This window comes from Zootoca vivipara, chromosome 16, assembly GCF_963506605.1.
Source record: "Zootoca vivipara chromosome 16, rZooViv1.1, whole genome shotgun sequence".
NCBI lineage: Eukaryota > Metazoa > Chordata > Lepidosauria > Squamata > Lacertidae > Zootoca > Zootoca vivipara.
The window spans coordinates 39,583,091-39,596,713 of record NC_083291.1 but is presented as its reverse complement, the minus strand read 5'-3'; the positions used below and the strand labels follow the sequence as shown (position 1 = coordinate 39,596,713).

Sequence of the window (13,623 nt, the reverse complement as noted above, 5' to 3'; positions counted from 1 at the left end):
TAATTATAGCCTGAAGGATCTAGGCACTTCCTTTGGAATACCTCCCATATTTTTGTTTATCATGGCTGCCAGATTCCCCTCCCTGTGAAGAAAAGGCAGAGGCAGAGGTGGGGTGTGTGTATTTTGGATGGAAGAGGCCTTTATATTAGATCTACCTGTGTGAATTTTGTGGTCTGCAGTGTCCTGTATCTTTCCATATTCTAGGAATAGATTTCCTGTATGAGTATTGTGTTGATCTACTTGGCAAATCTGGACAAAAATTAGTGCCTAAGCATCAGCCTCAGGGTTTTCCTCAGGACTGAAGAGAAATCTGCAGATAGCTAAGTACTTGGGTGTCTGAGCAAATTTGCAGCCCTATTTCAGTCTCTGGAAGTTATTTTCTTTGAGCTGCTGCTGCCTGTTACTTCATCTTCTTTGCCAGAGCAGAAAAGTGGGTGAACCAAGCTCTTTAAGAACCAAGCCTTGCAGTCCCTCATGGTTATGTCCTCCCTCTGAACAGTCAAATGGAGGACGGGAGCAAAAAACAACAACACCCTGGTTTTTTTTAGCAGGGGAGAATGGAGCATCAGCTATAGAACCAAGCAGTAAAACATTTTCTGTACATACTAATTTTCTGTATGGGGCTGCACTTTTATAAGATTTTTTTTTTTTACTTTCAAAGTTGAATAGAAAGGCAATGATTTAGCGCTGGTGTTTATTCACACTGTTTTTGCTGGAAAAAATGTGTTCAGTGCTTCCAATACAGGAGTATGTTGTCCCAAAGAAGCCCTTGTACAATGGCTTCATATTAACAGTTCAGGAGATGTATGCAATAAATCTTAGGAATTTTTGAGGCTCAACCCATTAATAGCCCATAATCATCTTGTGCTACACCAGGGTGTTCAAGTTTCTTGTTTCTAACTACTGATTCCCCAGTAGACTTGAGACTATGCTCCCAAAAAACGTGATAGGTGGGTGTACTTTATAAGTGTTGTTTTGACTCTGTAGCTGTAGTTGGATAAATTGTTCCAATGGATTTTTCCCCTTTTAAAAATGTTTAGGGGTACTCTTATTTTCCTACTCATATTGAAATACTGCCCCTCAATGAGGCCAAACTTAGATTCACAAAATGTTTAGGGATATGCTTGCCCCTGCGTCCCGCCCAAAAAAAAGCACTGACTTCACCCATACATCCTTTATCTATTTTGCTCTGTGGCATACTTAGAACTCATGTGAGTTTTTCTTTCCCTTGCAGGGAAGAAAGATCTGAGGACCAAGACTTACAGAGTCCCAAGGATAAGTCGCCAAAAGCCAAAAAATTCAAAAAAGAGCGGAAAGAGGAAAAGCAGCATGAGCTTGCACAGCCTTCTGCAGAACCAGCTGAAGCAGGCAAGGCAGAGATGTCGGAAGGCGCTGGGACTGCTCCAGCTGCACCTGAAGCCTCTGCATCTCCAAAACAGCGCCGCTCTGTCATCCGGGACCGTGGGCCGATGTATGATGACCCCACCTTGCCAGAAGGCTGGACCCGCAAGCTTAAGCAGAGGAAGTCGGGTCGCTCGGCAGGGAAGTATGACGTCTACCTTATCAAGTGAGTGATAGTGGAAGATGTGTATTGCTCACGACATGTACTGCTTTTTAAGGCTTAAATTGAATCAGTGCTTAGGTCTAGTTCCAGAATTTGATTTGTGCCATGCTTCAGCCCTGGAACATGTGACAAGAAGTGCCTCTGAGCATGTGCAATGCCTTCCTCTCACCAGTAAGTAACCATAACTAGTCCCCACACTCTCTGGCCTCCAGGTCTGGGAGCATAACTTGCAGACCATAGCACTTGCTGAACATTTGCATGTTGTGAGCTCAACTAGTTGGTACTTTAATCCTATTGAATCCCAGAGTGTGAGTGTACGTGCATTTTAACTCCCCTGCACCATTTCAGATTGCAGGTGGAGATAACGTCATTTCCCCCTTATGTTTACCTTCCTTACATTAATAATTTCCTAAAAATGGAAAATTAGTACAGCTGCCAAAGTCTCTAATAACCTACTGACAGCCTTAGCATACTTTTTGCTTTGCGTTGCTTTTGAAAAACTAATTTTGAATCCATGCACTGTATGGAGGGGAAATTTCAGCCATCGTCATTTGATCAAAAAAGGTAACATTTTTCTTTTTCCTCATGTTTCCCTGAAAGCATCAGAAAGACCATTTTCTCATAAGATCTCTGCTCATTCCTCATCATAGGGCTCAAGCACAACTCTATTTGCTCTGCTGCTTCCCTTGAACTGAATCAGACCAAATGGCAATCAGGTTTTCTGTGGAATGCCATTTGTTCTGATTTAGTGGTAAAGAGCATGTCTTCCAGAGGAAAGCTGCAGGGTAAATTTAAAACTGCTTGGGCCTGTGCCTAGAAAGCACAGATTAAGTGGGAAATCGCTCAGACCCGTGCTTTTTAGGCACGGGACAAGCGAAAGTGTGGATGAGCCCCTAGTTGCAGGACTAGGATGCTAGTCCACTATCAAGCTCAGCGTACATAGGAAGCTTCCTTTATTTCAAGCCATAATAATTGGTCTCTGTAGCCCAGTACTGTCTGTGCAGACTGGCAGCAATTCTCCAAGGTGCTTCCCAGCTGAAGATGATGTGATAGCACCCAGGGCAGTGGCTAGACTGATTTCTCAGTGAGATTCACGAGCAGGGTTATGCCTATTATCTAGCAATGGAGACTGGACATACTTAAATCCAGCAGTTACCAGTAGCCTTCGTGTGACATTGCACACTAAACACACACACACACACACCATTTTAGAAGAAGCTAAATTTACACAGCAGTGATTGGCTGTCCACTGTGAAAGTCAGGAAATCACTTCGCTCTCTCCCACTGATTTTAAAGTGGGAGGAAAGAAGGGATAGGCATGAAATAATAAAGCATCAGATAAACTTTTTTTAATCAGGTGCTTGTAGGGAAGAAACCCCAAAACAAAATTAACAAACTGTCACTCTCCTTCCACCACCACCACCCCCCCACCCCATCCAAATGCCAGGTACAGAAGCAAAAGTGAGGAGAAACAGAGCCTAGCCTACAGAAAAGCAATCAAACAACCTCACACCCTACTTCTTTCTTAAGTATGTTTGTTACCAATCTGATGGATTTATTGGACACCTCCATAAATGTTTGATTTATTCAGTTAGTACAGAGCATGTACAAGGTTGTCCACTACAGGGTTTTGTGCACCTTCCTCAAAAGCAGAGTTTGTCAATCCAGGAAGTAAACTTGAAGTATGCATTTGTAGTGTAATACCATTAATTTTCCTTCTGTTCTTCCTCCCCTCTCCCTTTTTCTTTTTGTCCTTTTTCATATCTCCGGCTCTTGCAAATGCAGCCCCCAGGGCAAGGCCTTCCGCTCCAAAGTTGAGCTCATTGCCTATTTTGAAAAGGTGGGGGACACCTCTCTGGATCCTAATGATTTTGATTTCACGGTGACTGGGCGTGGGAGTCCATCACGGCGAGAACAGAAGCCTCCGAAGAAACCCAAAATCACTAAAACGGCTGGCACAGGTCGCGGGCGGGGCCGACCAAAGGGCAGTGGCTCTGCCAAGCCCCGAGGAGCTGCCTCGGAAGGTGTGCAAGTGAAGCGAGTGATTGAGAAGAGTTCTGGAAAGCTGCTGGTCAAGATGCCTTTGCAGTCCTCTCCAGCAGGAGCCAAGGCAGAAGGCACCGGTGGGGCCACCACCTCCACACAGGTCATGGTGATCAAGCGTCCTGGGCGCAAGCGGAAATCTGAATCGGATCCCCAGGCTGTGCCTAAGAAACGGGGGCGTAAGCCAGGCAGTGGAGCAGCAGTGGTAGTTGCCGAAGCCAAAAAGAAAGCCGTCAAGGAGCCGGTTGTTCAGGCGGTCCGGGAGACGGTGCTGCCCATCAAGAAGCGCAAGACACGTGAGGCCATTAGCATAGAGATAGCCAGGCCAAGCCCACCTCCTCCAAGCAACGCGGGGGAGCGGAGCCCCAAGGGACAGCGAACGGCTGCCAAGAGCCCAGGGCGCCGCAGCAAGGAAAGCAGTCCTAAAGGGCGGGGTGGCAATGCCGTACCAACCTCTGCCCCTTCCTCCTCCCCTGGCAAGAAGGATCAGCACCATTCTCCCCATCAGCCGCCTTCAGAGGCCCAGGGCAGCTCCCCTTCTCAGTCCCCTGAAAGCCCCAAGGACAGCAGGAGCCTTCCAGCCGAGCCCCAGGACTTGAGCAGCAAGAGCTGCAAAGAAGAGAGGGCTCCGGAAAGTGATGGCTGCCCAAAGGAGCCACCTAAGACTCAGTCCAGCGGCACAGCAGTGCCCTACAAACATGAGCGCAAAGACACTGTGTCGTCCTCCGCGGCCTTGCCCCGGCCCACAAACAGGGACGAGGCCGTGGACACCAGGACACCTGTGTCAGAGCGGGTCAGCTGACTTTGAGGGGGGTGAGCGAGCAAGTGAGCGCCAGAGGAAACAAAGAGAGAGACAGGCACTCCCAGCCCCCCCACACCCCGATGAGACTCCAGGCAGCTGCTGGGCAGGACTCCCCTTTTCCCCAGAGTGCCCTGGCTTTCAACCATTCAGCTTCTCCAAAACTATTCTTCCTCTGTTCTCCAATCCTTCCCCCATTTTCAATACAGACAAGCACAGTGTGGGGTGCAGAGACATGCCTCCCAGAGCTGGAAGCCACTTTGCACTTTTTCTACAGAATGGGGGCACCCTCTTCTCTCCCCCCCACACCCCCATCAGCCCCTTCTGCTGTGCTTAGCTGCATATACTACTGACAAGGCAAGCTGTTTGGCAGGGGAGGGGCAGCTCCAAACTCTGGCCTGTCGCCCTGATCCTGCTTGCCCTCCATATTGCAGAGGCCTGGTGGACAGATTGTGGGGAGGGTGGGCATGTGTGTATTCCACTCCACCTCCCTAGTGCCATGTAATGTAGTTGTCCAGTCTTAGTTGGATTTCTGTAGTTTTCAGTAGGATGTGTGTGCACACAAGAGAGAAAGAGAGGGGACTGTGGCGTCCTGGGGAACCAATATCCCCCATTTGCCAGTTAGACCAGCAGATAGGAAAATTATTCTCTCCCCCGAGGACAGTTGTGCTGCTACGAGACTGCTGGGATACTGGGGGCAACTTTGTAAGAATGTCCTCCTTTCCTACGTCTATCCCAAAAGGAGAGGCCTTTTGATTTTGTTGAAGCAATCTGAGTGTGCTGAAGCGTGTACATGTGTGCGTGTGCTTGTCATATGCTAAGAGTTAAAATGAGATGTTCTTCCAGTTCTTGTCAATGATGTTAGTTTAGGGAACAGTTTGCACTAATGGAGGCCTTTGCCCACCTTCTGTGAGGCAACGGCATGAAAGTGTGTGCCTGTATGTATCGGAGCGGGACATTTTGATGGAATTCTGGCTGACCTCTCCACCTTAGTTCTGGGGCAGGAAGGTAGCTGAATGTTTATAAAACTACCTGATCTTCTGTGCTGGGATTGATATGTGGCAGCGGCTTCACTGAGAAGCCTAGTATTTGTCATTTACAAGGACTTCCTTATGGCTGGCAACCAAGCTCTTCCATGGCAGTTGAGCACACCTCACTCCCCAGGGAAAGAGAGCTCAGCAGAAGGGTAGTGTAGCTTGGGGAGGGGACTTGGTTTCAAATGGATGTCTCCTTTGTTTTGTTTTTCTGTCTGCAGAAGATAGAAGAGTAGGGGTAGGGGAGCATTGACCACTTCAGTGTGCTTATTTTTGTTTTTAACTGCATATGTAGTACAGACAGGATCTGTGCCCCCCCTACATTCTAGGCAGTAGCAAAGTACCCCAAGAACAAGATGGGGGAGTAAGGGTCCAAGCCAGCAGTCTGGGCAGGAACTAGAAAGAGTTATCTCTGAAATTGTTGTCACTTTGTGGTGATGCAAAAGGATTAGAACAAGCCCCATCTTGTTCTGCAGGTCTTTGGTGGCCAAAATAGATATGATTCTGGACCTTCATGATCAGATTTTAATTAATTAATTTATTTTAAAAAACCCTTAAAGCCTCAGGAGGCTCTGCTTTTGATCAGAGCAGCAGTGCTGAGGAAGGGGGTATTTCACCCTCTCTTCATCCTACCCCTGTGCTGGTTGTCTTTGGTGCATATACACCATACATATAAAGCACATGACTTCCCCAAAGACGCCTGCCCCTAAAAAGAGCCCCAATTCCCATCACCCTTAACAGGTTAAAGTTCCCAGGTGCACTTTAAATGTTCAGTGTGTACACAGCTTAATTCCCATCCAAGCTGCTATTTTCCCTGTTTGTGAGGGGATACAGGTACCTGTACAGCAGTGCCCCCCATCCCCCCCCTGCATAAGAGGGGCAGAATTTAGATCAAGAAAATGGCAATGTGGCCAGTGTAGCCACCCTCTCCCTCAGCACCTCTTTTCTAATAAAAATGGAGCCTCCTGCAGACTCTTGGAATTAAAAATGTTGAAGGATCTCGCATTAGGATCTCTGGAGGCATGCCTGTTTTGGGCCCTTAGAGCAGGGGTCAGCAACCTTTTTCAGCAATGGGCCGGTCCACTGTCCCTCAGACCATGTGGGGGGCCGGACTATATTGGGGGGGGGATGAACGAATTCCTATGCCCCACAAATAACCCAGAGATGCATTTTAAATAAAAGCACACATTCTACTCATGTAAAAACACGCTGATTCCCAAACCGTCCGTGGGCCGGATTAAGAAGGCGATTGGGCCACATCCAGCCCACGGGCCTTAGGTTGCCTACCCCTGCCTTGGAGAGAGACCTCAGTGTGGAGACAACTTATTTGTATGTTTCCCCTTCTTGCCTATGTGTGGCAACTGCCAAAAGACTCCCCCCCCCTGCAGTTATTAAATATAGATAAAGGGTAATGCACTGGTCATAACTGAGAGACTCCAGGTTCATAGTGGGAGGACCAGTTAGGATTGGGACTACCTTCATTGCAACAATTTACCGAATTGCTCATTTTTGCTGGGCTTCCTGTGCTGGCACCACAGTCAAAGCCATTTTTTTAATTTTCTTCCCATGTATATAACTCAGCAATTGGCAGAAAGGTTGGGGATGGCTTCTAAGTTTTGTTCTTCTGGGAGAAATCCTGTGCTAGTGATTGGGCCGGAGTCTGCTGCTAATCACAGACTCTGGAAATATACCCATCCCCACCCGCTCTAAGTAACTAGTCCGAAGGCCAGTTCATCATTCACTTGGATGGAAGTGGCTATCTGAGGATACTGCCGTGGAAACATGGTAGAAAGTACAAAGAAGTGGGGGAGAAAATGGCTTTGTGATAACTTAAAAAAAAACCCCAACAACTTCTCAAAGGGCTTTTCTTTGATATATTTTTTAAGGCACAAATATAATGGGGTGGGTGGGAAATGAACAAGTATTCACCAAGCTATGGGAAACCTGGGGTGGAGAAAATATAGTTCCCTTTGGTCTCAAGTTGTTTGGGGAGGTTTTGCACCCGAGGCTGCATCTGACAGGTCCAGGATGAATTACCGTACAGGTAAGGTTTCCACAGAAGTATCATGGGTGAAGCAGCTAGGCATTGCCGCCCTGAAAAAACAGGGCAACCTTGAGACTAAAGAATGGGCAGAATAAAAATAGTGGTGGCAGTAACCCTTCCTTTCTCAGAATGGGCCTTCTCTGAAATTCCACTCACTCCAGCTGATGACTGAGAGTCAGACTAGATGGCCGCAAATCTGTATTTGTTAAAATGATTGTGTGAGCAGGGGAGAGATAAGGTGTGGGCACACGTGTGTACCTCTTGCTTTCTCCTTGCACACCCTCTCTCTGGCACGTACACTTCTATTCTTCTCAGCTAAGATCTGATTACATGTTGGATCATATGGGATGGGAGAACAGTGCCTGTGGAGAGGCGGCTAGGGGTTGGTAAGCAGGCCCAGGGTGTGTTCAGGTTCCTTCACCTGCTTCATGTGTGCTGTTTTTGCTCTGAAAATTAGACCCACCCACACCTCCTTGTTCTATGCATGGCTGGGGACAGATGTGTTTAAGCAAGAAGGTCTGCCACTACCATGTCCGTTTAGCCCTGAGAGTGCCCTTGGCCTAAACTTCCTTCAGGTGCAGGGCATTGTAGCATTCCAGTACCTTTCTGGGATTCATAACAGTCTCTCTTATGCTGCAAAGTGGAGATCTAGCTTTGCAGGAAACACACCCAACATTTGGAGCCATCGGGCAGTATGTTTTGCTACCATACCTATGTCTCCTGTAGACTGCCCCTGGGAATCAATGTTGCCAACATTAGGCTTTGAAGAGGTCTCCTCAGGCTTTCCTCGTTATTTGGCAGAGACCGTTTAGAAAATGTGGCTCTTTCTGTCACAGATAGATGTGACTTCACCTCTGTGTTCCAAAATTATCCCGGCCCAAAAGCAAATTGATTTGTTGAGGCAGGCAATTGACCTCATGGGAGAAATATTTCTTTTCTTTTTAGTTGTTTTTTCATGGAGAGATTGATGCACTTTAAAGTCAAGAGAGAAAAATAGTCTGTCTTCAATGAGCCACAAACCCATTGCAAACCACATGGTACTGGCAGTGAGGGTAGAAGGGGTTTTGAGCCATATGTAGCCAGCTGGGGAGACTAAACAAAAGCTACAAATAGAGATCCATATATTTTTTAAAAGAAAGCCTCTGTGTACAACTTAATTGAAGTTAGATGTTTTTGGATAGAAAACGTGTCTAGGAGCAAGTGTACATGTTGGAAGATACGAAGCTAGAACAGCAATACCCAGTTCCACACTAGGCCCACCCCAATGCCTATTCACATACCACTATCTGGGTTTAAAGAGCTTGCAAAACCATAGAGTATCCTGATCCCATGTGTCTACATTCCAGACAAGTGAGAGGATGGCATCTTCATGCCATTATCCTCCTCCTTGGTGTGATGTAGTACTGGAAAAAGAAGAGGGGTTGATTTTTGTCAGTGATGTAAGGCCAAACTTGATGTTGGTGGCAGACCTGGGTTTCTTCCAGACAACTACAAAGTGGCCAGAGCAGGGAGTTTCTTTGCACTGGAGAAACAACAACCAGGAAGAAGGCTTTAATCCTGCGTGCCTTTTTCCCTTCTCTCTTTTCTCCCCCCACCCCCCCGGCTGCAATTGGGACCCTTTCTGCTGCTCCACTTTGCAGTTGTTTCCACATCTGGGTCTTCCACCAAAAATTCAGTTCAGCCCAAAGAAAAACGATCCTCAAAGTGCAATGAAAAGTTAATAGTGGGGTGTGAAGTAAGTCCTGGCCTCTCCCCATCCCCACTCACCTAATGATGCTATTGCTGCTGGCTGCTTCTCCCAGAGTGAGTTACACCAGTTAAAGTCTGGCAATCTAGGTCCTCTTATTTACAGGGATAGAGAGTTGTGAGCTCCACCTCTGCTCCCAGCTCTGCCCACTTCCACCCAGCTCAGCCTCAAAAGACGAATGTGGATAGTGCCTGGCGTTTGAGAGACTGCGTAAGAGGTTTCTACCTTGTTAGCATTGTGAACCACCCAATGTTTCTGTGTCAAGTGAAAATAAACTTTTCGTCGGTTTCAATTATTATCCAATAATGTGTAGAGTTTAACATTAGGCCTAACTCTTTTGTTTGGGGATTTACTTTCTGTTCGTTTGTGTGTATGTGTGTTGTTTTTTTAAGGCACCCAAGTAGACACAGAAAAAAATGTCTAATTTTATATATCTGTATATTGCATTATAAATGAGGGGTTGCTTTTTCCGCTTATTGCACCACTATCAAACAAAAGGACAGCAGACCAACAAGCAAGGAATGATATGGTCTGTTGAGAATTTACTATATGTTGCTTCTTGACCATTTTTCCTGGTATTTGATATCATAGGACAAGGGGAAATAAAACTGACCCATCAAACCTGCTTGCCAGTAATTTTTCTCCATTACAGAGCTGAACTGCCTTTTAACCCTGGCTGTTTTCCATTTCTGAAAGGGGGTTTCCTCTCTTGTCTCAAGAGGGGGAAACCAACAAGGTGGTTGAGTATAGCCAACATTTGATTTTTTTTGCACTCCGTCAACTTCTAGGGCAGAGCACTCATTTGGGAAAGGAGGGGGGACATAAGGAGGGACTCCAATTGACCATACAAACCTATATCCAGTTGGACTTGAATCTTAACAAGCACCATTAGCATGATTCATCTGTGTCAGTTAATGGCCACTTCAGTAGCAAAATAATTTTGCATGATAGCATTGCTGTTTGAAAAACTCCTTTTGGTTCTCAGCTGAACCTCCAAGTACTGTTCCTCTAGAGCATATCTCTTCCTCCTTACAGAAAACAAAATTCTTGTTAAATTCCACACACAGAGAGGGAGAGTACTCCTCTGGCATCAGGCATGAATTGGCAACACTCCACATACCTCTCCCCTCCCACCAACTGAAAACATGTCGCACACTCCTTTTCCCCCTCAGTTTAGCAGAAGTCCAGATCTCATTTCCAAAGGCCTTTGGCCTGCACAAGTGCTATGTAATTCTCGTCTTGCTTGCATGCAGAGGCGGCTCCAGAAAAGGGAGCAAAGAAGGAGTATCTGGAGGTTGAGCTTTCTTTCTCATACTACAGTCTTTCCAAACAGAAACAAGTCATTTCACAATCTGTATTTTTTAATTCAGACAGCGTGGACAGGCAATTATTTGAGAAGGAATTTGTGCTTCCCGTCTTCCTGGCGCTGCCTATGCTTGCATGACTGATAATCTGGGGGCATTCGATTTGCTTTCTAATAAATAATTGTATATAAAGTCTAAAATGTCCAAGTGCTGGTAGCGCCAATGATAACGGGACCCTACTGCCATTCATCAGGTCAAAGGCTGAATCATTTGAAAGCTTGCTAGCACTTCCCTACCCAGATCTCACCCCATCCCACAAGGGACCCTTAGGAAGAGGGCTGGGTAGGACAGTTTGCTCTCTGCCACCTTCCACCCGCAAGTTGCCAAAATCAGCAATATTCCGAGGTAGTAGCTTAAATCTGCTGTTCTTCCAAAGCAAATATAACTATAGACAACTGCAGATGACACTTCTGGTGGGGTAGGGAATGAAGACTATTCTTCCGAATTGAAGTAGGGAAAGGGGATTTCTCACTCCGTAGATCAACTTGCACGAGGCTTTCTTCCAATCAAGGGCCAGAGTTCCTTTTCCAAGCTCTGCAGGTCGGCCGTGTTTGCTGCAGTTGTGTGTAGCTGCATGAGGGTAAACAACTTGGAAATATGTCTCTTTTGGGGGGGGGGGGCTCGTGAGTGCAAAAAAACAAACCTGGCAAACTCCCTCCTCAATCGTACTGGGGCAGGGGGAAGGGGGGGGCATTCTCTTCTCCTGCTTCCGTCAATTGACATGCCGCTAACGACAAACCAACTTCCTTCTGCTTCACAACTCAGTAGTGATCACCATATGACCAAATAGTACAAGGACTGTTATTAAATGTATGCTGAGTGCTTGCTACCCTGTACAGCTCTTAATCCTCACTCATGTAGCCGACTCACTCACTCTCTCTCTAGCCAGTGGTGTTTCTTTCTCTTTCTGACTCCTTAATTATTATTTTTTAATTCCGGAGACACAAGTTTTTGTTCTGGAGGAGGGAGGTTGTATTTCCCTCCTTCTCCCCCCCCCCAAATAACCTTTTTTTTTGCGGGGGGAGGTTACAAAAAAACACCTGTTTGGGACTCTAATTGTATGTAGGGTTTTATCTCCCCACCCTCACTCCCCTCCACCTTGCGGGGGGGGGGGTCAAAAAAGGAATGTCGGTGAAAATCTCTGTGTGTGTTTTTTCCTTTATGGTCCACGAGTGTGTATCGTGAACATTTCTGTAAAGTAATTGTTCCAGGCACAAACGCTTTTGAGTGTTTCAGACGTATGTATATACAGTATATATATTTTTAAGGGGGGAAGAGCGTATACTTTACTTTTGTCTTGTCTGTTGGCAGTAAAAAAAGCGGGAGGTTAACTGGGGATGTGACAGCGTTTTAAACAGGCATTCCCAGGGTATTTTGTACAGCTTCTTCTAACAGTCCACCACCATGTGGGCCATGTAGCAAGTGAGGTGGCTTGATTCCTTCACATGAATATTCATTTGGCTGGGGGTAAATAAACCAAAAGGACCTGGCACCTCAAAAGGGCAATAAAGGGGGATGCTATGAACCTTTCTGCTAGATCCAGAGGCGCATTTAACATCTTGTCAGAGGGGCTGTATCTAAAGGAGGCCCACTGATTTGTTTTTAACGCCAAACGTTACAACCAGTAATTCCTATTTCTAGGACAACAAATATCTAGCCTTAGGGGAATAAAAAATGTACCAAGAATCCTCCAGATAGAACTGGGTAGGTGTGGGGATTGACTATTTTAGAAATCAAGTTAAAAATGTTTCATTGTTCACTCCTGTGCTCCCACCCCCATACTTCTGGATCGCACCTTGCATTTGGTTGATGTGTTTTTGGGACAATTACTTTTAAGAACTATTGAGTAGATTGTTTAATAAATCTTTAAAATGGATTGCTCTTTTTGTAGGTTTTGTGTACAGCCAAAAAAAAAAAGACTGAAAGCACTGACTATATTTAAAAAAGGAAAAAAAGAAATTTATTAAATGAAAATTTGTATTATTTCATTAAGAAAATAACAAAATCCGTCTGAATGTACATGTATATGTTTAAAGAAATCCACCAACTCCCTCCCTCCCCTTGTATCCTATTTATTATATAAAACGTTTGCCTTACAAGAAAGCAGTCCTTTCTTTATGGGTGTTTCTATCTTATTTTGGTTGTTAAAACAAGCAACTTGATTTATCCCTCCCTTCCAATAAAGATACAGTGACAACTGCATTTTTATATATGTAAGGTCATTTAAAAGAAACAAATTCTATTTTTTATGTTGAAAATAAAGGTCCAGGCCCAGTCTTAGCACTCAGCATGCGTTCTACACAGTAATCTAGTTGCATCTCATGTTGGTAAGTACTGTATTCTGTGCTAGAATTGGATTATAAACCTATGTAAATGTTACAGATTTGTTTGAGCCTTTCATTACCAAGGTAGAACTGTTCTGCCCTGCCATTAAAATATAATATTTTTTTCTCTGTTGTGGATGAGGATGTCTTTTAGTTGGTTGCAAAGTAGCCTCTTGTTTGTGCCAGTTTAAACTGATGCAGGAGTACATTGTTTCAGGGATTTATATTCTGCCTTTCAAATCATTGCTCCCAAGTTTGAGTTACATAGAACTTTGGACTGAGCAGAAAGCCAATCTTGACCAGAGAACACACCAGAATACTTCTACTGTAAACACAGAATTTGTCACTTTCAGGAAGATCTCTTTCAAATGGCAAAAAATGATGACTACTTCCACACACAAAACAATACACTGACATGAAGAGGTCTTGTACTGTTAATTATTATATTATATTATATTATATTATATTATATTATATTATATTATATTATATTATATTATATTATATTATATTATATTATATTATATTCCCTTGCAAAGGCATAGCAACCAGTGTCTATTTCTTGTTACAGGAAGTGTCTCTTATAGGGAAATGGTTCTCAGGTTAGTCTCTAAGCTGTGATAGCAGATGGAGCCATAAAACAATTGTGATGCTTGTAGCCAAGTGTGTCAGTGGAGTCCTTGCTGCACTATCAAATGTTCATG

General features: G+C 45.0%; 1 protein-coding gene across 1 annotated transcript in view; it reads left to right on the top strand.

The window, feature by feature from the left end:
• Positions 1-13,364, top strand: part of MECP2 (methyl-CpG binding protein 2) — a 71,087-nt gene extending 57,723 nt beyond the window's left edge. Inside the window, exons 2-3 of the mRNA XM_035140535.2 lie at positions 1,235-1,567; positions 3,350-13,364. Of these exons, the coding sequence (XP_034996426.1) occupies positions 1,235-1,567; positions 3,350-4,409 (1,393 nt within the window). The 3' untranslated portion in view covers positions 4,410-13,364. The remainder of the gene's footprint in view (positions 1-1,234; positions 1,568-3,349) is intronic.
• The last annotated feature ends 259 nt before the right edge of the window (positions 13,365-13,623 follow it).